Source organism: Diplotaxodon limnothrissa, linkage group LG17 (assembly GCF_057381915.1).
Source record: "Diplotaxodon limnothrissa isolate DT_005_m linkage group LG17, D_limnothrissa_male_GT1.1, whole genome shotgun sequence".
Classification (NCBI taxonomy): Eukaryota; Metazoa; Chordata; class Actinopteri; order Cichliformes; family Cichlidae; genus Diplotaxodon; species Diplotaxodon limnothrissa.
The window spans coordinates 29,172,695-29,195,233 of record NC_140612.1 but is presented as its reverse complement, the minus strand read 5'-3'; the positions used below and the strand labels follow the sequence as shown (position 1 = coordinate 29,195,233).

The 22,539-nt window shown below is 40.9% G+C and overlaps 1 protein-coding gene across 1 annotated transcript in view; it reads left to right on the top strand.

Moving 5' to 3' along the window:
• snd1 (staphylococcal nuclease and tudor domain containing 1) overlaps positions 1-22,539 on the top strand; it is a 187,393-nt gene that overhangs the window by 131,789 nt on the left and 33,065 nt on the right. Inside the window, exon 18 of the mRNA XM_085376346.1 lies at positions 15,871-16,012. Within this exon, the coding sequence (XP_085232472.1) occupies positions 15,871-16,012 (142 nt within the window). The remainder of the gene's footprint in view (positions 1-15,870; positions 16,013-22,539) is intronic.

Below are 22,539 nucleotides of genomic sequence, written 5' to 3'. Positions count from 1 at the left end.
TTTTATGTTTCGAGTTAGGTAAATTGGGGTAGAAAAAATGTCGGGAGCAACTATCCTACACAGCCATCACACGACCCGCCAAACCGGAAGTGCTGAAACTAATATAACCGGAGTTCCAGTTATATTAGTTTCCAAGCATTAAGATGAGACTTTTTGACATTTCCCTGCTGGCCTTGTTGTCACACAAACAGGTTATGACATGTACTTGTCCCCTTTGACACCTCTGACTTGCTGAATTTGCATTTCTATTTACACATATTAGCCACAACAAGAACACCTGCCTAAATACTTCCCTTGTTCCACCAGAGGAGTTCTTGCCCGTCCTGTCGTGTCTTGCAGGAGGCAGATCCTTCTGGGTATGTGAGTTGTGCTGGTTTCAGTGCACTCCACAGATGTTTGATAAGTTGGGGATCTGGGGAGTTTGGGGTCAGGGTCAGTGCCTTGAGCTCTTTCTTTTTCCTTAGCTGTTTTTGTGTCAGAGGTTCACACAAATGCTAGGACTAGGGTTTTGCAGCAAAAAATTGCAATGTAATAAGAATATCGGTGTTATACGTGTTGCTTGTCGGTATTTTCAATGTTGTGGCTGATCAGTGTTTGATTACTGCGTTGCTGCTGTTGTCATGCCAATATGCAAAGTGTTCCTTTAGCATCTTCTCGGATGAGACAGATCAGAGCCGTCTTTGTTTTGTTTTTTTCAGCCACAAATGGAGAGAAGCAGCTTACTGTATAGCCGCTGTGGAAGCAAACGCCTCATCAGTTCTCCTTATTAGCTGCACACAGACACGGAGTCCTCTACACATTGGCATACTCCCTTGGTTGAGCAGCCAATTCTGTTCCTAAATGAATTTGCTTATTCTTTTTCTCCATTTGCCTCATGACCGCCTCCCCAGTTCTATATTTCTCTCACTTTATCCCCCTCTTCTACTCCTTTTCTGTTGCACTGATTCATTTCCAGCGACAACAGCACAGCTGATTTTACTGTCAATTTCTGAGCCTGTCTTTGTGACCAAATATGGTCTTACAGGCACCTACTTTACTGGGAATTACTGCTCTTTTGGCATTTGCTTAATGCAGTACAGTCAGTACTGTGCAAGATGACCAGAAAACTTTTCAGGTGTGTAACTGAGATCAAAGGAGTTGGAAGAACTCACTGGCTTTGCAGCTAACGTGTTCCGCTCACAGTACAGTCTGTAGTTTCCTCTTGCCTCAGTGCCTACACACTATCATCCCCATCTTTCTCATCTTTAATTCAACCTGTTTGTCTTTGACTTCCTTCTTCCCCTTTTGACTTTTTGCAATCTAGGCTCTGAATTAGATATCTTATTTGTCATTTCTCCCTTACTTTACCCGTACTCTAACAAAGTACATTATTACTATTATTTTTAATTGATTTAATTTCTTGATGTGTGATGATTTCTAACAATATTATTTTGGATCCCTACACTTCCCAGGTTACAGTTTCTCTAACTGCCATTGTATGTTGACTTCCTGTATGTTTTGTCACTTGTGCTGTATCAGTACAGGGCCAATTTGAGCTACATTTCTGCCGCTACCAGCTCTAAGACTGTCTGAATGAATACTGATTGTCATTGTGCAACCAATTATAGGAAGGGAAGTTGAAGGTTGTGGACCTTAAGGTTATCAGACCAGGTATTGTGTGCATTTTGCTCTCATCAGTGGCTTCAGATTGACTCCTAACATAATCGTTCCGTTGCTCTCGCCTTTCATAAATTTTTGTAGTCATTATTTCTCTGCACCCTCTTTTCTGTCACTTGTGAGCAACTTTTTTTAAACCCATGTGTTACATTTTTGATAGACCCATCCATGTCACCACCATAATTATTCAAATGACTGTCAAGAGCATGAATGTTGCCATATTTTCTATGCATTTACACGTAGTTATTCTTTGACTGACCCTTAGGGGCATGACTGGCATATTATGCTTCATCAGTTAAACTAGGCGTGGGATTGGAGCGTGTGCAAGGTGCCTGAAATAACTTTATTCCCACCTTGCTTTGCTGCCTGATTTTACAGACTTGACACCTTTTTTTTTTTTTGAGACCCAGGTTGGAAATAATTTTTGATTCATTCCAGGACATTCTTTTTAATTATTATAATTCTCAGTAGTCTTCCTTTGTAATTTAGGCCTGTCCACTTCTACTGTGTTCAGAATCCTTGCTTGCCAGCCTGCAGGAAAACCCCTCTAAATCTAGAGAATGGGAACACTCTGCTAGTTTTGGGAGTGAGTTTTTGTGCATTTTACGGACCCGCTGTTTTTGTGTGTGTGTGTGTGTGTGTGTGTGTGTTTTTTTCCTTCTCTCCTCTCTTGCCTTAGGGAGAGACTGTTACATAAACAGGCTCTCGTCATCCCCACATTTTGATTCCCGCTGTTGTACCAGCCTCTTTTCATACTGCATTTTTCTCTCTCTCTCCCGTTTTCAATTATTTACTGACTTTTCACCATATGTCTCCACACACTATGTGTTTATTTCCTACTTCCTCAGTGTGCCAGTAAGGGTCACCCTGAAGCTCTTTGCATGGTTCAAAAGTATACTTGGAATTCAGACATACAGCTGCTGAGAAAGCGTACACTTTATATTACTGTAATATGGGAATGATCTCTGTAGCTTGAGCACAAACTGAGAAATGTTTCATGATGTTTTAAAATTGTATTTTGCTGCAGCCATGTCAGCTTTAGGTGTAGCATTTAGTTTTCCTGCCAAATTCTTCAAATGAACAGTTTTCTCCAAAAGAGCAGACAACGCACAGGATAGATTTTCAGCTGTTATGCACGGGCTTTGTTTATATTAGGCAAAAACCCTGTCGTGTAGTACAAGATAAAGTGTTTAGCAACCACTTTTTCATTCACTTAGTATTTTACTGGTGATGTGTTCTGCAAGCCATCAGGCCAAGCCACTCGGGTTCTTTTTCTCCACTGCTATAAATGCAGTCAAGGAATTTACAACAGAATCTATTTGACCAATCTCCTAATCACTAAGCGTTCCCGTTTAAAATGTGAGGAGATATGGGGGGGGGGGTCTGTGAATGTTGTGTATTATGCCTTTTTTACCACTTTGTCAGCTTGGAGATTTGCTCTGGCACGTGCAGATGACAATGCCTGCCATGGCGCTGCTGATAGAAGTGCTCATAATCTCACTTTTGTAAATGGAACATCAGATATTCAGGGGAACAACATCAGAACAGTTATTCAGAGACATTTACGTTTTTTACCTCTGATTTCACTCAAATCTGAATGTTATGCCCTTAATATCCTCCCCCTTTCAATTTATTTCTCTCCTGTCTAGTTCTTACTTCTCTTTTTGCTTTCCATTGCTGTTCCTCACCGCGCCGCCTCTCCGTCTCTACTCTACATTACTCCTGTTCCCTTATTTCTCACTAACAATGATCAGGATTCTTCTACAGAGAAAAACAGACTAGGGAGGATGTTGCCACCCTGTGTAAAGGCAGTTGTCATGGCAACACTTTGGCAATCCAGGACGGCCTAGCCTGTTAATTAAAAAGTTGATTAATTGTCTTTTAATTGCATACTTGTACACTGTAAAACCAAAGTAGTCCTTTTTCTTAATCACTCTATACTTGTCTTTCTTTATTCTCTTCTTGCTCTTGTTCCTTTAAGCTTTTCTATAGTTTCCAGTAGAGATGGACCGATCCGATATCACGTATCGGTATCGGTCCGATACTGACCTAAATTACTGGATCGGATATCGGAGAAAAATAAAAAATGTAATCCGATCCATTAAATATCACGAAAGCACCTCACAAAACTTGCAACACGCTGTAACTCACCTCAGAACGTTAGCACGTCGGAGCAGTATGCATCACGTGATAGAGCGGCTGTGGCATGCGGGACCTGTCGGTGGTCTGGATAGCATTTGGAGCTTCGCTAGCAACCCGGCATTTCATCTCCGACAAAGTTATCCCGAGAGAAGTAAAGCAAGTGTGTAAGTCCATCTCTGAATGTTTGTAAAGCATTCCTGCGTTAAGCTTAACAAGCGATATATGGAGCGACTGCCTCTCCTGCTGCTACTTCAATCATGAAACTGCTTAACGATCAGCTGATCGGCTTTTCTGTCGCAAGTCCGTCTCTCTGGTTTGTTTTTGGCCCACTTTGCACCAGAAAGAGGAAACCAGCGGCTGAACAACAGCAGCACGTTTAAGCTTGATCAGCTATTGTTAGAATGTATTTAATATTACTTTCTACTCGAGGATCTTTTTCTACGTAGCTGACGCTGGTAACTGTGCAGGGGCGGATCTAGCAAAGTTTAGCCAGGGGGGCCGATAGGGCATTAACAGGGAAAAGGGGGCACAAAGACATAGTTTTCTTTCTTATTCTCATTTAAAATGTCTAGCTTTTAATAAATAATTATCTTACACCCAAAGTTTTAATTTGATGTAAAATGAATAGAAGTCAATTACTGTATATAGTGACTATTAAGTCTAATATATATACCCTAGTAAGCTATAGTACTTTTTCCTTTGTGAAGGTACCATCTGTGCAGTCTGCAATTTTGTTGAAGAAAGATGTTGAATCTATTTAATATTTCTTGAAAAATAATTGATTTCTGTGCATTTTTTTTTCACACTGCATCAAATTAAGGTTGATTACGTCGATTAAGCATCATGAGGTGGAGCGTGAGGGGTGGTTCCCTATTTTTTATTTATTTATTTTTGTTGTTGCTGGGAGTTGGAACCCTATTAGTTAGGTTGCTCAATATTTACGCTAAGTACTCTTTAAAATACCAGAATAGGGAGGATGGTGTAGGTTTAAGTTTATTAGATTGATCAGTATTGCTGAACTATGAAACATTTTTTTTTGCATACAGGTATAACAGAATAGCTTTAGTGTAGTTGTTGTTTTAAACTTGAGTATGAACTTATACAAAATGCAGCAAGATATTTAAAAAACAGTTTTGTTGATTAAAAAACACTATATCGGATTCATATCGGTATCGGCAGATATCCAAATTTATGATATCGGTATCGGACATAAAAAAGTGGTATCGTGCCATCTCTAGTTTCCAGTGATCAGGCAGAGAGCATGCTCTCACGGACAGTAATCCAGTTGAGCTTATAAACATCTTATGGAGGAGGCTTGAAAGACAGAGCAGGGAGAGGGGATGAGCTGAAAGGATGTGCAGTCACTGTTAATTTCAACCCCCACCCCCCACCTTTTTTTTTTCCTGCACACAGAAGCACCATGCAGGTAATGCTATAGAAAGTAAACTTGACACATTTGGCCTCAAGGTCATACCAAGGACAGTTACTAGGGAAATCAACACAGAGAGGTGAAAGCTGTGTGCCCTGGGAGGGCTGGCCAGAAGAGATATTAGAGATATATAATATATTAGAAAATATTATTTTATATTACTAAGTATTCATAATTATGTAGCTATAGCACTGCGTGTTCAATGTAGGGAAAGGAAAGCAAACACTTTGCGTTTTGGTTGGTAATACGTTAATTTATAAATTTGGTATAAGCTCAAGTGTTAGTGTTAACAGATGCATTAAGTAAAGGTTTGTTATAATTTGAAAATAAAATTAATTTTCCATCGTTAAGTTGATTATCTCTACATCCAACACTATGCCCATTTTGCTGGTGCCTCATTAAGGCACTACCAGCAGCTTCACATGGCACAGTGCTGGCACTGTTACATTGTCTTCACAACAGTTTCTTTTTCATGTGTTTCTTTTATCTGGTCCTCCTCGTGGTAACTTTGTCCTTGTTTGTTTCTTTCTTGCCCACTCCGTAACCCTGATGCTGTTATACTCGTGTGGTGTTTGTGCAAATTGCCAACCTGAAAATACCAGTCTTTGACTAACAAATACCATTACTCATTATTTCCTTATTGTTATTGAAGGAATTTTTTGTTTTGTTTTGTTTTTCATTATAATTAACAAGACTATTTTATAGAGCCAACATTAAGGATACAGGGCAGCTGTGGAGGATGCAGAGTTCATTTGGCAAACAATTGCAAAATTAGTGCATGATTCATGGTTCAGGCAACTTACTGAACCAAAACCTCAGAATTTGTAATTGTGGCCCTCTTTTCCAGCAGCACTTCTTCCTTTTTTAAATCAAAGTTATCATGAAATAGTGAGACAAAGCGTTTGTCTTTCTCACAACTTAATTACTGTATCACTCCCTTTTTTCTGTCCCTTCTCGCTCTTTGTCTAAACCTTTGAAGATTTTTCTGTATCATGTTCTTGGAGCTCGTTGACTTTAATTGCATGCCTGTTCCCCAGCGATGCCTTTGTTTGCTCTGATCTTGTGCGGCTTGATCATCTTTTAATGGCCTCCGAAAGACACAGAAACTGCTCGAGTTAAAGAAACAGCCCACTTGACATAAGGCTCCATATACTAGAGGGACTACCTCCAGGGACCATGGGTTTGTTGATGTTGTCGTCTCGTGTGTGTGTGTGTGTGTGTGTGTGTGTGTGCGTGTATGCGAACACGCTTCTGTGAATGTCATCTGTAAACAACGCCTGGATCGATCTCGCAGCTGTCTGTCTTTTCATACATGGTGAGTAGGGTGGCACCCGTGTGCAGGGTAGCTCAGGTGTAGGTTTTTGTGCGTGCACGCAGATCGCTCTTGATTTCATATGCACCCACATTCTCTGTTTCTATGGTAACGCCATGCCCCCCTTCAGTTTACATGCTCATACCACCAATCTCTGTCAGGTGTAACTTGGTGTTTGTTGCTAATAGTACTTTGTCAGCGGTCTGACAGACCTACTCCCACCACCCACCCGAACACACACGCACACGTCTAAGTGGATCAATTTGTGTCAATTTAAAAAGTGTAACAAGTTGCCACCATGATAGCCTTAGGTCGTCTCCAAGCCCTTGACTGCTGTTTGCACGTCCGTGCACACGTATGTGTATGTGTGGGGGTCATATTAGCCGTGTAAAGCTGGGGTTGAGTAGCCTTGCCGCCTGCCTGCTGCCTCTTTGATGGGAGAACATCTGTTGGCTGTGATATGAAGCTTGGGAGTATCTCTTTCTCTCTCCCTCTCTCCTTCACTTGCTCTTCCGCTTCTGTTATGAATTCCCCAGCTGCTCGGCTCCCTCCCTTCACGTAAAAAACCCTGTCCCAGACCACCTGTGCAGTTTTAATGCATAATTTATCTGCTAAGTAACCACATCCGAGAGACTCATCTCTCCATCCGTCTCATCCTTTCCCTCTATGCCCTCATTGAGGTTTGGCTCGGGATGTCGACGTGGACCCCGGTTTCCTAATATTCCCGTTAAAGCAGATTAGGATTGATTAGGTTTCATTGGTGGGCAGTGTATCCAAGTGTTGAAATCAGCAGCCAGTAGTGTCAGCTCGAGTCAAGAAGAATTTTGGAACTTCAGTTTAACAAGACTTCAGTTTCACCTCTGGCAGCAGAACAAGAAGCCACGCAACACCTATTTTGACCTCTTTATTGGCAAGCATCAACTAGACGATCGATTTACATATCTTATTGATTATTCTTCAACCTTTGCAAGAGGTGCCATGTCGAATCCTAAGGCAGAATACTTTTGTTGGACTCCTATACTTTTATACTATTGTATATTAAGATATGTCTCCAATCTTAATATACTGGTGCTGTATGACTCCAGTTTTTACAGCTTGTCATACGCCTGTATGCAGCTGACATGTTTTGTTACCATACCCACTTACGTGGCCTTGCAGGCCCAAAAGCAGTCGTATTGCATTAGCCCATTGTGACAGAAACGGTGTTGTTACCACATTGTAGCTTAACCTGGACCAATTTTTCCCAGGGCTACAGTCATGTATTATGTCTGAGTATGGCAAGGAAGAAATGACAAGGAATATTGCAAAGCAAGTCCCTCAACCTCTAAATCAGTTTTTTATTCTCCTGTCCTGCTTACTTAGACCACCAAGACAAGGTGAGCCATGAAGGTTAATGTACCATCAACAACCCCTCTTAACCTTGAACACTCTTTTTTTATGCTCCATGTGATGTATTGGGTTAGTGTCTTTTTAGTTTAGTGTTCAAGAGCAATTGAGCTTTCGCAGCACCTGTCAGTCAAGTAGCTGTCCAGTCAAGATCAATAATGACATTTTTCATGTGGAGGCTACTCCATTTGAATTGGAAGTTGTCAGAGACACAGCAGTGACCCTGAACTTGTAGTGTTGCCTTACATTATGATCATTGCACTACAAATGAACTCTTAAACAGTCAGTAAATCAAAGTGGTGGAGTCTGGTAGAATGCCCGTCAGTCGAGCTGTTTTCTACCTTGATCAGCTCCGAGTATCTCCTTGTTAGACATTGTTCTGAAAAGAGAAGTGAAAAAAGTTTGCACTTTCACCATTTCAGTGATACCAAAAATAAATTGCTCTCCTTGAATAATCGTAAAATGAGTCAAGTCTTTTGTACAAGTTTTGGGGGAGTCGCCCTAAAATAAGATCAATATTAAACAAGAGTTTTCTTAATTTGGAGATTGCATTTGATAAAGCAGAGGGTTGTCAGATTCCTGAGAACTATAAAATTTACCCTACTTTATGCAGAATGTGCTGAAATGTTTGTGGTCTTGTGCTGTGAGGCTAGCCCAGTATTTAAAGTTCCCTTTTGTTTAAAGTGGGTGTTTCACAGTTAATCAGCCCTAAGAGTGTTAGGCAGCCCAGTTCAAACTGCTGGACTTTCTGAAAGTCTGTTTCCGCTGCCACATAGGAAAGAAATTTGTGACAAATGAGAACGAGTTCATAGCATCTCCCAACCACAGAAAATCTGTCGGACAGCCAAGAATTACAGCTGTCACAGATGATGAGCTCAAGATGACTGCGTCAGCTGTCAGCAAAATGATTCTCAGAGTGTGAGTAAAGTCGTCTTTTTAAAAACAGCTGCTGGGAAAGAAGTCGGGGTGACACATATTCAAGATCATTTTAAAGTCCTCCAACTGGCATTAGATTGTTATAACTATAGTAGACCATCACTTCACCTTTTGTATTAAACATGATTATTATTATTATCATTATCCATGCATCCACTTTCTTAACTGCGTGTGCAGGTCAGGGTCATGGAGGAGGATTCTGTCATAGAGGTAAAAGTGGGACTGGCAGTGAGCTGAACACATTGCCAGTCCCTCACAAGGCTGACACAGAGACTGACAACCACGCACATTCATGTGCAGATTTACTCTGATTTAGGGTCACCAGTTATACTACAGCTATACTAATTACCCAGTGAACAAAAGGACAGGGAGAGCATGCAAACTGCTGACCACTGCACCACCATGCGAGTTTGTTGCTCTTGATTTACTTCTATAAGTGCAACAACAACAAACTTGGGTTAAAACTACACGTTTTATGCTTATAAACTAGATACTTTTGAAAATTCACTTCTCTCTTTTGGAGGATTCTGTTTAGTTATGGCAGATGCGACGAGGCAGCTTGCATCTCGGTTGCCCCCATATCATGCTGTACTTCAGCTGCGAAGACCCCCTCATTGCAGCGCCTTTGCTCGTGCACAAATGATGCCGGCATAATGCCGCCGCAGTCCTAAGATGGCATGCCAGCATGACATTGTAACTCAACAGTGTTGGTGTCTAGTGTGGCGTGTCCTGCCATGCTGGCTTTCCCTTTCACACAGACAATGATTCCGCTTTGTGACTGCCTCTGCTGCTAGCTTTAAGGCGCAACAAAAAGCACCCTTCCCAATCCCATCCCAGTACCTTTTACACAGAAGCGGCGAGGTGGAGGAAGAACAGCCCCACCTTGAATAGGCTAGTGGCGGCTGTCCATCTTGTTGGTCATTCTCCAGCTCTAATGACTTTGTCAATATAGAAACATTGTTAAAGAACAGAAAATCCAGGCCTGTCCACCTTTCTGCCAACCTGACCCAGTCATTAACATAAGACTGTTGCTGATTTCTAATGAGCTCTTTCTCACTTTTTATGCAAATCAGATTCCTCTCTGCTCCTAATTTAGGAGCAAGCTTTTAGAGTTTTAAGGCAACATCTTGTCAACACAATCTAGCTCTTCGTTTTAATACAGTATCCAGTAACAACCATCCACGTATTATTGTTTGACAGTCTTAAGAAATGAAAATGAATCTTAAAGCAAAACTGTTTTCTTATGTGCAGCATAAAGGCTTTTGATGTGAAAGAGAAAAAACGTGCCCTCCAATTGAGTTAATGAACCTTTGTCGCTAAAGGGAGATTCATCAGGGATATAATGGGGCTAAATTGATTCACAAAGTGCGCTTGCATGAACAACGTGCTCCTATTGATTTCAATTGTTCTTCAAGTCTGATTGGGTAATGAATAAATAATGAAACTTTGTAAAACACATGTAATAAGATAGACCACCAAGATTTTATTATCTTAATCACATTAGCCCTAGCTTCAGCTAGTTTGCAGCATTCTTTCCGAGGGACGCCTGTTTGCTCCAGGTTGCGTGGGCTGAGCCCTCTAGTCTCCTGAAGTGTGTTAGACTCAGATGGCAGTGCTTCCTCTGAGTGTCATGTATTTGTGAGTGCCATATATGAGGACAAGACTTGTAAAGCTACTGAATTTGTTGCACAGATAATATTCTTTTCGAATGTGATTGCATTTATGCCTCAAATAAGTGTGATGTTCTCAATTTGGTGGAGAAAGTGAGTTGTATGAAATGAAACACTTTTTTTCTCTTAGAGATTTGTTTCCAAGCAATTTGCATCTAAATGAGGCATATTTGAGATGTTTACTTTTTAATGTTACTGCACTGTTTTCTTCTAACATCTGGAGGTGAGGCCTTGTTTTTTTTCTTTGCTTCTCAATCTTGTATTTGCATTTGTCTGGCGTATTAGACCCTTGCTATGATAAAAATTTGGGGTGTTTGTTTGCGTAAAAAAAGTGTACACTTTGTAGCAATGGTGATTTTAGTCTTAACAGACCATACACAATCACATACACACACACACACTCTACTACAATTGACACACTGCCACATTTAATCAGTGTTCAAACCAGCCCTCACACCCTCGTTCTGGCACTACGTGTGTGTTCAGTCATCCATCTGTCTGTGTATTCATCCACCTGTGCTTGAATGTGTGAATCTATGAATGTTGCACCATTGCTTAGTCTTTCTGGACTGCGGCAGTCTTCTTCAGATTAGAAATATTCAGATAAATTGACTCTAAGCTAATCAGCAGACCTCTTAATTATCCAGAGCAGAGCTGCACTTAACTGTCAAAGAGGTACTCTTCAGCCAGAGAGGTGTCTTGGGTGCCAGGCTTAGAAAATAAGGCTTGCCACTATTGCACTGCTGTAAAAACCTGGCCATGACAGCTCATTTTTCTTCGGAGCTGTTGGGGTTTCGTTTTGGGTTTTTCTTTTTGTTATTTATTTATTTTTTTTTTATACAGCCTTTCGCTACTTAATCAGCATTTGGCAATTAAACATTACACTGGCTAATGCCAAAGCTTCTCAGCTCGATAAGCAGAATTTCTTTATTTTTTTGGTCAGTTTTATCATGTGCGGTTAAAGTGATTAGAAAAATAAAAGAGTTGGCATATTCGTTTGTAGCCAAAACCAAGGAAGCAGGATAATGGAAGATTAACAGAATGAAAGTTAGAGGAAACAACAAAAAAATCCAGCTGGAAATTGGAAATCAGCTAATCCCTAACACACATGCTTCAACAATTTTTCCAGCTTTTTTTTTCTTTTTTTAAATGTGATTCTGATAGTCACTCTGAGCACAACCTTTCCCCATCACCACATTACCCCACTGGACTCACTTGTCACTCACTTGGGTGTAAGTGTGTTTTGTCATTCAAGAGTTGTGAAGGTCAGCCTAACCTTCCATCTCTCAGCTTGGGCTCCATTATTAGGACTTGTGCTTTCAACATGAGCTAAATGGCCTGCCGCTTTTCTTTTTCTTTTTTTTTATCCCTTTTCCCCATAATTCTATCTCTCTCCTCTCGTCCCCTCTTTCACTCTCTCATTGTCTGTGGCAGCTTGGTGGCTCTAGCGTCTGGCTGCAGTTGCAGAGCAGCAGCAGAAGCAGCAGTCACATACCTGCATTCAAGTGGAACAAACAGGATGGTTGGCTGCTCACGGAAGGTCATCAGCCCTGGGCACAGTGTGTGCACGCTTGTGTGTTTGTGTGCATATATTTCAAAAAAAATTTTTATGGCTTTAAAAAGTGACAGAGCTCTTTCTTCTTTCTAATGATGTACTCGAATGATGCAGAATAAATTTTCATCTTGCTGTAATCACACTGATCACTCGTGTCTTTTATCCGTATTGGCCACAAATAATAAATATGTTAACATATGACCTTCTGCCCTCATTCAATTATGCAGCAACAAAGGGAAAAACGGGGATCTGATGTTTTCTTTTAGCAGAAATCTGCTTCCGAAGTGGACACCAGGATCAGAAGTGTAAAGATCAAAACTAGAGACACAGTTAATTAACTCAGGGTTGCGATTTATTTATTTATTTAATTTTTTTTTTTTGTGGCTTTTTGTTTCTTTGAGGATATCCTAAATAAAACATGTTTTTTCCTAATAGTTTATAACTTTGAACCTTTGCGCTTCTACACATCATAGAATCGGATGTCGACATGAAGCCTTCTCATTGTGCTCTCTGTCCAGTCCCCCCGTAACTTGCTATCAGCCTAAAACTGCTGCAGTGACATCTGCCAGGCTAATGAATGGTGACACTCTAATCTTTGTCTTCCCTAATTGGTGCTGCAGGTTTGATCAAAAGCCAAGTCATGCTAGCTCAGTTGCAATATGGTAATCATGTTTATTATAATTTCCCTGCTCCACACTAGACTCTGTGTATTCCAGCATTTGTAAGTGTGCACATAAAGTCTGCATATCTAAAATAGCTATGCTATCCTAATATTGGTTGATCTTGGGGGGTTTGTTTTCAGCCCTAAGTGACCTTAATCAACCTCTACCCCCAGAATTTCTACCTGTCTACATTCTTTCTGTCTTATTTCCTTTCTCCCAAAGCTGCAAAGCTGTAAGCTATGCACAATTAACTGTGTGGTGCTTCAAAACTGTTATCTGGTGGCAGGCTGCAAATACATCAATTCTGCAGTCAAGTTGGGCAGTTTAACTCTGGGGGCATTCGTGGAGCTGCAGTTTTGGCACTTGCATGTTCCATTTTTCAGGCCCTTTACTATTTGCTCAACAAAACCATCAATTGCCCCAGCCTTAAAATATGCCTTCAGACGATAAAGAAACCATGTGCCCCCCACAGTATGATGGTGTGAACAGATTTAGGTCCCCTCGGCATGAATAAAACCTGGGCCATATCAACGAGGTACAGGATCATCTTAGCGCGCAGAGGAGCGCATGTTATACTAAAGCCTCAGGTGTGATTACCACGTGCATCTTGGCAGATGAGCCAAGACAGAGTGGAAAAAATGACAACAGTAAAACCAGCTAATCTAATTAGCTGAAAGATACTGTGCACTGAAATAATTAGCCAGAATCTAATTGGCTGATATCAGTGTGCTGTTAAAAATCTGCCTGCTTCATTTTCTTCTTTTTCAGTAACCTTTAAAAGTAAACAGTTCCCAAATAGCCTGCAGAAATGTGCAGTAACAAGCAGTCGGGCTACAGCTATACAAGAAGTTGGAGCAGTATGAAGCTCAGCTGTACTTATTGACTTTTGAGATCCCCACGTAACCTCTCCTCCTGTTTCACAATGATCCATCAACAGGGAGCTGATTAGCTCGCTTTCATCCTAACAGTCTTGTGTTTATGCATGTGTTTAATGCTATTACTGTACCTGAAGCTGTATACAGACATGCTGCTTTTCCCTTTAGCCGCCTGCTCTTTCTGGTGCATCCCCTTCTTTATGTAAACACACATACATGCGCGGGCTTGCTGACATCCATGCAGTTTGATATGTGGCCCAAGGCAAAGCACTTCTCTCTAATGAGCCTCCTGCCCTCCGTTTCTCCTGGGGAGCCGAAAGAGGACTAACCTTGATGCAGCTTAGAAAGGATGTAACCTGCTTACACGCATCCTCATAAATTGCTGTGCTCGTGAAGGAACCTAATTGACAACATTCTTTACCGAGGGAGTGATATTATCGCCGACATTACATGGCTAATCTTAACTTGATCCTCGGTCCACCTTTAATCCTTAACCCTAAAACAGGGGTGGGCAACTCGAGGGCTGGTGTCCCTGCAGGTTTTAGATGTGTCCTTGAACCAACACAGCTGATTTAAATGGCTAAATTAGCTCCTCAACGGCTGTATCCCAATTCAGGGTCTGCAGCCTTAACGGTCCACACGGGCCGCGTACTCAAAGACCGCTAAGGCCGGAAGTGAGAGGCTTGTGAAATGGGACGGTCTAGCCCCTGTCGCGCTGCCCAGGTTGCCTAGCAACCATGACACTAACAGCTGGAAACGTTTCATACAGCTTTGTTTGACAGAAATGAAGGACAAAATCTTTTGTTCATTTGTTTGTTTGTTTCTACATGAGCTTTGATTTGATAAGTATCTGAGGCTGAGACCACGGGACTGTGAAATCATGATTATTGGGCTTCACTTCTGTACTGAACAGTCATTTAAGATTAGCTAGTAAATAATAATTAGCTAATGTTGTTCATGAGACTTAAGTCATCTCACTTTGGTAATGTAAATCTAATATGGCCAATTTTAAAGTTACAATTTCAATCATTATTAGTTATTACAGCAGTGAATGAACTCTGTTTCAAATCCTGAGCTTCAGTAAAGATTCAAGCTGCATTTATTTATATTATTTATATTTCCTGTCACCTTAAATCTTCACTCAAAGACAGGTTTCTTTGACACTGTATATATAACTGTGTTATATATATGAGAGACAAATGTTGTTCTTTTAATATGTTGGCATGACTAAATTTGTCTCAGTGCTTACTTTAAATATCCATAAAATCCTCACATTCTCTGCAAGATTAACATCAACTATTGAATGGCGTATATTTTAAAGTAAAGGCTTTAAAACCAAGTACATGTGGCCAACAGTAATGTTTTAATGTTCTTCGTTATTAAACATTCGCACATAAATAAGTGACATAATATTCAGTACTTACTTTTAAAAGTTTACTCTTCGGCTGCCCGTCTTCCGCCGTTTTTTCTCTCCGGAAAAATTATCCACACCCACCGCTGCGCTATGCATTCTGGGATATGTTGGGCCACGAAGTCTACACCGCCACATCCTTAAAATTCAGTGAAATGAAGGACGCATTTGAGGGCCGCATTTCGAGCAGCCTTTGAATTGGGACAGCCTCCGTCGCGTCGCTGTGATGTAATTGGCCTTAAAATGCAGCCTTTAAGGCTGCAGACCCTGAATTGGGATACAGCCAACATGTCCTGAAGTTCCCCAGAGGCCTGGTAACGAACTAATCATGTGATTCAGGTGTGTTGACCCAAGGTGAGATCTAAAACCTGCAGGACACCGGCCCTCGAGGCCTGGAATTGCCCACCCCTGCCCTAAAACAACTGCTGGAAGACGTGAGGAAGATCTTTGCAAATATGTGTTCAGAAACATCTTTGTAGTATTATGTGAGGTCAGAAATCTGTCATAGGAGTGATGGACTGTCCCATATGCTGGCAGCATCAAGGGTTTGAAATTGGACCAAAAATAATTAGTGAAAACGAATGTTGCTTTGCTGTTGCTTGTGCAATATGCCACCAAGACCGGGTATGTCAGCATGACATTCCAGTCTCATTCAGTAGTCTCATGCTGTTATAAATCTCGGGCCACTGGTGCAGCATGTACGAATTCTCATTGCATGAATTTCTATCCCTGAAAAATGTTTGGCACATTAAGCTTGACCTATCTGATCTCCATGTTTGTGTTGCATTGACATGTCTTTTTTTAAAACATTTTTTTACTCCTTGTATGTGTTGTAGGTCTGGGCCAATTATGAGGAGAAACCAGTGGAGGAGGTCGTGCATCTTTCAGAGGAGAAGGAGCGCGTGGCAAACTACAAACCAGTCTATGTCACTGAAATCACCGACACCCTGCACTTCTACGCCCAGGATGTAGAGACAGGTACCTCGAGATGGTCGTGTGCATGAGTGAGGGAGTGCGTGAAAATTCATTTTTGTTCACTTAGTTTTCCAAGTATATAATTTTCGAGTTGGCCTAAAGAGGCAGCTTGCAAAACCAGACAAACAGACTCCAGTGAATATAAAATTTGATAGAGTAACCAATGAGAATTCGTTTAGAAAAGTTGAAATTGCTTTATAAACATGCTGTTTTACTTCAAGCTGCAGATTTTTTTCTGTCAGCTTTTGCAGCTTCACACTAAATACCACTATCTACACCAGCTCCCAACAGCAGTGGCAAGCAAGGACTTTGCATTTTATTCCTTTTAACACCAGACTGACTTTATGAATGACAATTATCTCTACTACTCAGACATTCGGCTCATCCCCTGCTGCAGCATCCCTCCCACCAGGAGACAAAACAAAGGACGTCCCGCTTATTATTACTACTAAATGATAGGAATAAATCACTACATCCCCTCCTGTCACCATTGATGTTTGCAGTTTTTTTTTAAGTCAAATGGAGTCTTACAATCTAATCTACTCTCTCTATGATAACAAAAAGTTTGCCATTTAAAGCTCGGATAGGCAATTTGTTTGAAATTTTTGTGGTTTAAAAAAATTTTTTTTATGATGATCCACCGTGAAGCAATGTGGGGGGACTAGACTCCAGCACATCTGCTGGCCTTTGATTTTGGGCTTTAGAAAATCCAGCCAATCATAGAACTCTTGAGATCAGATCAGATGAGTAGTGTGAACACAAAAGTCTGAATAGGAAGTAAGGCATACATGCTCAATTGGATGAGCAGAGGTAGTGGGTTTCAAGTCTTGTGTGAAGCCAAAAAACAACATGGAATTTGTTTTAGTTCATATGAAACGCGGCACTTGTACTTGTGCATCTCAAAAAAGTTCATTTTTTTGGGCTACAATGAGGTATAAGCCATAATGATCCAAATCAAAACACAAAAAAGGGTTTAGAATAGAGGCGAGAGCGCTTCAGGGGTGGGTTGTCTATTTTAAATTCTGTCTATGTAGCTTTAATTATTGCCATGACACAATTTTGCATTTAGAAACATGCAAATACTTTAAAAGCTGCATTGACAAACTAGCTGGAACAGATCTGAATCCTTTATGCCAATCACTATCCCTTCATCGTCTGCCAGTTTGTAGGAGCAACTCAGGATTCTGAGGTCTTCCTCTCTCTCTCTGCCGCCTCCCACATCTGTCTTCACTGGCAGTCGCCTGGTAGAGGCCATGAAATTGACTTTGGCCACCTTTTAATTTGCCTCACTGTCATCATTAATTAATTTGCCTTCATTTACTGCCAATCTAAGCCTAAGCATCACACGCATCTTAATAATCCAATCATTTATGACTGTGAAAAACATTTAGCTCACAATTGTTTGTATAACCTTTCTGTACATTGAAAGCTTCGGGTATTGTGACATGCGCTCAACAATATTTTCTATCAGCTGTAGATTCAAATCTAAAGCCTTTTCACTGCCTCTGGCTACTTCAGCTTCACTTTCCTGCAAGTCAGGACTAATGTTCAGGTTGAGTGAGTTGTTTTTGGGGTTTTTTTTATCACTGATCTTAATTGGGTGTCTCTGTGAAGATGCTGAAATATATGATACATGGCACATTAACCTGAAACTAGGGTTAATGCTTTCAGCATCCTTTATTTTCAGTTGGGTGGGGTGGGATAGAAGCAAAAATATATTACACAATATCTAAAACTGAGTAGGAGTTCATGGTCTTGTGGGAAACAGAATGTACTCAAGCTACACATAAAAGAGCAAATCAAAGCATTTTTATTGATTTTTAGCATATTTCTCATAAGTTCTTTATACCTATAAACGAACCTGGGGAAATGGAAGATGCAAGGTATTTACAACTTCAACGTTTTTTTTACGGGGTAGAATCTAAAGTGTTGCATTTAAAGAAATTGTACACAATCTGCTTTTTTTTTTTTTTTTTTTTTTTAAACATTGCTGCTCTCAGTGCATTTTGACAGGGGAGCTTTGAGTTATTTAATCTTTTCTCATATAAAGCCTTGATTTTTAGATGATCCAGCAGTGCTAGGGCTTTTTTTATTTATTTTTTTCCCTCTTAATTGGCTCGTGTTCTTCTACCAAGAGACTTACGTGCTACTTTAAAAAAATGTTATTCTCAGCAGGGAAGAAAAACCTGACCGGTCTTCACCCTCTGCTTTCCTCTCCTCATCTCCCTCTCCTTCATGTTGTTTGCCCCTCCCCTCCTTCCTCCATCTCCTTTTCTCCCTTGGTTTCTTTCATTTTCGCTGACGCTCCCTCAAAGCTACATTAAGTCATACCAACCTCTTGAAGAGAACATCAAAGTGTTAGGGCCTGTAAAATCATACAAGCTGAGTGCTTTATCATTACATGCCCCCACTTCCACCCCAAAAAATTTTCTGAAAAGGACTTTTATATACTCAGATAAGCTTGGAAGTGGAGGCAGAATTTTTTAATATTCTTGTGATTGCAACTGATGACAACATACCACCTAACATAAATGCATAAGTGAAAGAGTGATTATAGCATCTGTCCCACTATCAATGTCTGAAAACATCTGGAATAGCAGGCTTTTTTCTACATATGTGCTCGCTACTGCCCTGATTCCAATCTATAGGTAATAACATGTGTCAAGTAAGGTCATATGAAACAGGAATTAACCGGATGAGTAAACACTGAGTTGAATTTATATATACCAACAGATGTATTTAAAATTTAACATAGTAGTATACCTGACATTCCCATCCATCAGCGTTTCACACACGTTTTTATAACAGGGGCTGTAAAACAACATGACTTTGACTTTGACTAGTAGGACTTTTTTTTTTTTTTAGTAGGACTAGTAGGACTTTAGTATTTAGCAGTAGTGTAGATATTAATACCAATGAACAGTCGGGCAGAAAAAGATGTTTTAAGTCCAATATAATGAGAAGATGATGCATGTATTAAAAAGATAAAGAAAGAGAACACACACACACACACACACACACACACACACACACAATCGGTCGGGTTACAGTCATTCATATTTAGATGCAGTTTCCAAACCATTAACCCTGTGGGAGTTGTGGCTATCTAATAGGATGGAATGTATTTATTTATTTATTGTGGCCTGCTGTGATCAGTGGGTATTGAAAAGCTTTCACAGCTGTTGCTGTACTTTAAAAAAAATGTGTGTGTATATATAATATAGATTTTTTTTTTTTTCCCTAAACGAAGGAAATTTGGTTTATAATTCCTTTTATTCTCCTGGGCCCCTCTGTATCTGCACTGTATTTTACCCCTTTTCCCATTTTAATTATTCCCATTTATAATTAAATAAGGATATAAGGGCTTGTTTTTTCTCTCTCCTTTTCAGTATATGAAAATCTTTACACAGACTCGATAAGTGATTAATTTCACGTTAGGAGTGGTTTTCCAAGTCACCAAGAAGCTTGAGCGAGAAGCTCTTTAATCCTCAGTTTATTTTAAGGGTCTTTATCGCTCATTGTTTCGTGCCCCCCACCTCTCCCAGTACACACAGACACACACACACATCTCTCTGCTTTGTACTGCTGTGTCTTCCCCCACCCCCTATTTTCCTTGTGCATGTTGCTTCCTCTCCGGAGGCTATATGTAATTACTGTCAGAGGGGGGCCTGCATAGATCTGTGTGACCTTGGACATTGAAAGACAAAGGCCACTCCAGGCACAGGGGAAGGAAGTGACTCTGTGCCGTACAATATTGCTAGTTTACCACTATGCTGGAGAGTCTATGTAATTTAAACACTTGCTAAATATATTCTTGCACTCTTGATAGGTATGAATATGAAGTGGGCATGTGTGTATAAATGTATATTGGACACCGTAGTGACTAAATATTTCATTTCAAACCTTGTTTACAGAAAATCTACCTGACCAAAACACTACAGCCTAGGAAAGTTGGTTACATTGTTGTCCATTCATATAGCTTTCACAGTGAGAGGAATTGATGTGATTACAAGCAATACAAAGACTACAAAGACATATTTGTATGCTGGTTTCCAATAAGCCAAATGTGCATAACCAAGATGGTGACAGAAGTAGACATTTTGAAGTGTTTCTATCACTCACTACATTGCAAAGACCTTTTCATGATATGACTTCTGTCAGTGGCAAAACTAAAAAAGCAATAAAACACAAACATGAGCAGAAAATGCACATGTTACTGGTTGTTCCATGTATTTTTGACACCAAGTGGAGATGTAGACATGGATCTGAAAAGCTCTGCTCAGGTTTATAATGCACTCTACCAACACAGTGGCATAAACGAGACCTTAAGTGCCCATACTAAGGACTGAGTGTTCCAAGGAGCAGGCGTATCCAGCTGGTAGATCCTAATAAACATCTGTAGCCATGGCCAGTCAGCAGCTGCTTAGATATCCTTCACAGAAAAGGGGCCCATACGCTAGCTGCACGTCTGGGGCATTGCGCGTGTAGGAGACTTCAGTCCTCGGCAGTAATGTGCCAACATAATAGCCTCCACCACCCATTGTGTTGACCGCTGTAAGGTAAGAAGCTTCCCTCAATGAGTGGGAACCTGGGAAACAAAGAGCTGCTTTCCTTTTTTCTCCTTTTCTTTTCTTTTCTTTCCAATCCAACTGGATGCACAAAGGCTGTACATAACAAAGTGAATTAAGCTACTCTCATCAACAAACAGCTGGGGAGAAAAGCCAGTACCCCCCAAGAGTGGGGCATATATAAGCAGGCTAACTGTAGCTATAGTGATTTGAAAACTTCAAACAGGAACTATGGCAGATACAACATGTAGTTCACACATCCCTTTTGCTTCTGAGAAAGCCAGCAAAAAAGATAATTTTGAGAGAATGTGCCTTCAAGTCAGCACACTTCAAAGGAGCCCTGAGAGCCTCTGAAATGATGGGCAAATTGCAGGAGGCATGCTAGAGGCTTAAAAGCAGGGTGCAGCTGATGGGCTTCCTTTATAAACCTTCTCATAAGCCTATGCTGACCAATTGGCATGTTTCCAAAGCCCACTTGCCCAGCCAAAATTGAAGCCAAACGCACATCGGCAGTGAAAAATGTTTTACCACTATATAGCAAATGGTGTAGGATGCATAACACATCTAAAACAGAGCACTGCAATGAAATGACGCCATCTCTCAAACACTATATCAGCACTATGGTACCCAGAGAGCTGAAGCTGTCCATCTAAGTGTGGCATTTCTAGCTAGTTCTCGCTTATTGTGGCACACTGGGCCAGTATGGGTTCTTTAGATCTCGGTGTCTTTGGCCGTGGATGAATCGGCTCATATCAGTTGGCCAGACTTGGAGCACGGCATGGAAGAGGCTACAATCACAACCAGCCCTAAAACCTTTGACAGTAACTTTGTGGCAAACTGTTTATCCCAGAAATGTCTCATCTCTCCAAACCACACTCAAATAGAGCCCCAGCTACACTACTACATGTGGGCGGGCTTCATGGGGTGTTGGGAAAGACGGCGGCTTACTGATGGGACTGCCACTGACCATGACGCCTGTGCAGCAGGGAGAATGACATCCTCATCATACTCGATGTCATCAGGTTCTCCTCCTTAGATTTTGTGAACTGGGTAGAAGGAGAAACTCTGTACCTGGGTCTTCCACCTGTATCCTTTTACAAAGTGCAAGCTGACTTGAGTTTTATCCAGCAGAGCTGACAGTTCTGATGATCTGTGAAAAATTTGCACATGCTTCACTGCAGTGTTGGAGAGACCGAGCTCAGTTTTAGGGGCTGCCAAGTTGCAGGTGACATTCCAGGAACCGTACAGTTATTTCAAATCAGTGCTTATATAAGCTGGGGTCTACCTGAACATACAGCTTACAGCTGCCACAACACCATTTATTCTGTCTTGTAAACTTGTGTAGAATAGATGTTTAATCTGTGACACACTGTTTAATATTACTGCATTGGTTTTCCCAAGCCACAGATTGTGTTACTGGGCAAAAGACTTGTCTCTGCCTAGCTAGTGACCTCCCCCTGATTTGGCCTTAACGCACTTGTCACATCCACGGTACTGGGCTGCTAGGCCTGGCCCCGACCGACAAACACACATTTTCTGCTCACCCCAAGCCTCAGCTGCAGCGCGGTTGGCGGTACATCCTGTCTACCGCTTGTTTCCTGGCACCCATACAGCCTCATAATGAGTGGAGTCGTTCCCCCCAACCAGGTGCCACTCCGTCCACATTATTCACACTTCTACCTTTTACACACAGCAGCTGTTAATCACCTAATGATGCTGGACCCAGCTACTGTTGGAGCAATGCAGGCAGAACAACACTGTCTGGCTGGACTTCAGACCAAGTCCTTTCCTGCTTTTTGAAATGGAATTTCATTATTTTTACAATTTAGGTTCAATTTATTTTTTCCATTGCTTTTTTTTAGTTCAAGTAGATTTTTTTTGGGCTAGTTCCCTTTTTATTCACTGTGTTGATTTCAATAAGAGAACATAAGAATTACTATAGCGTTTCATATGAATTAGGGT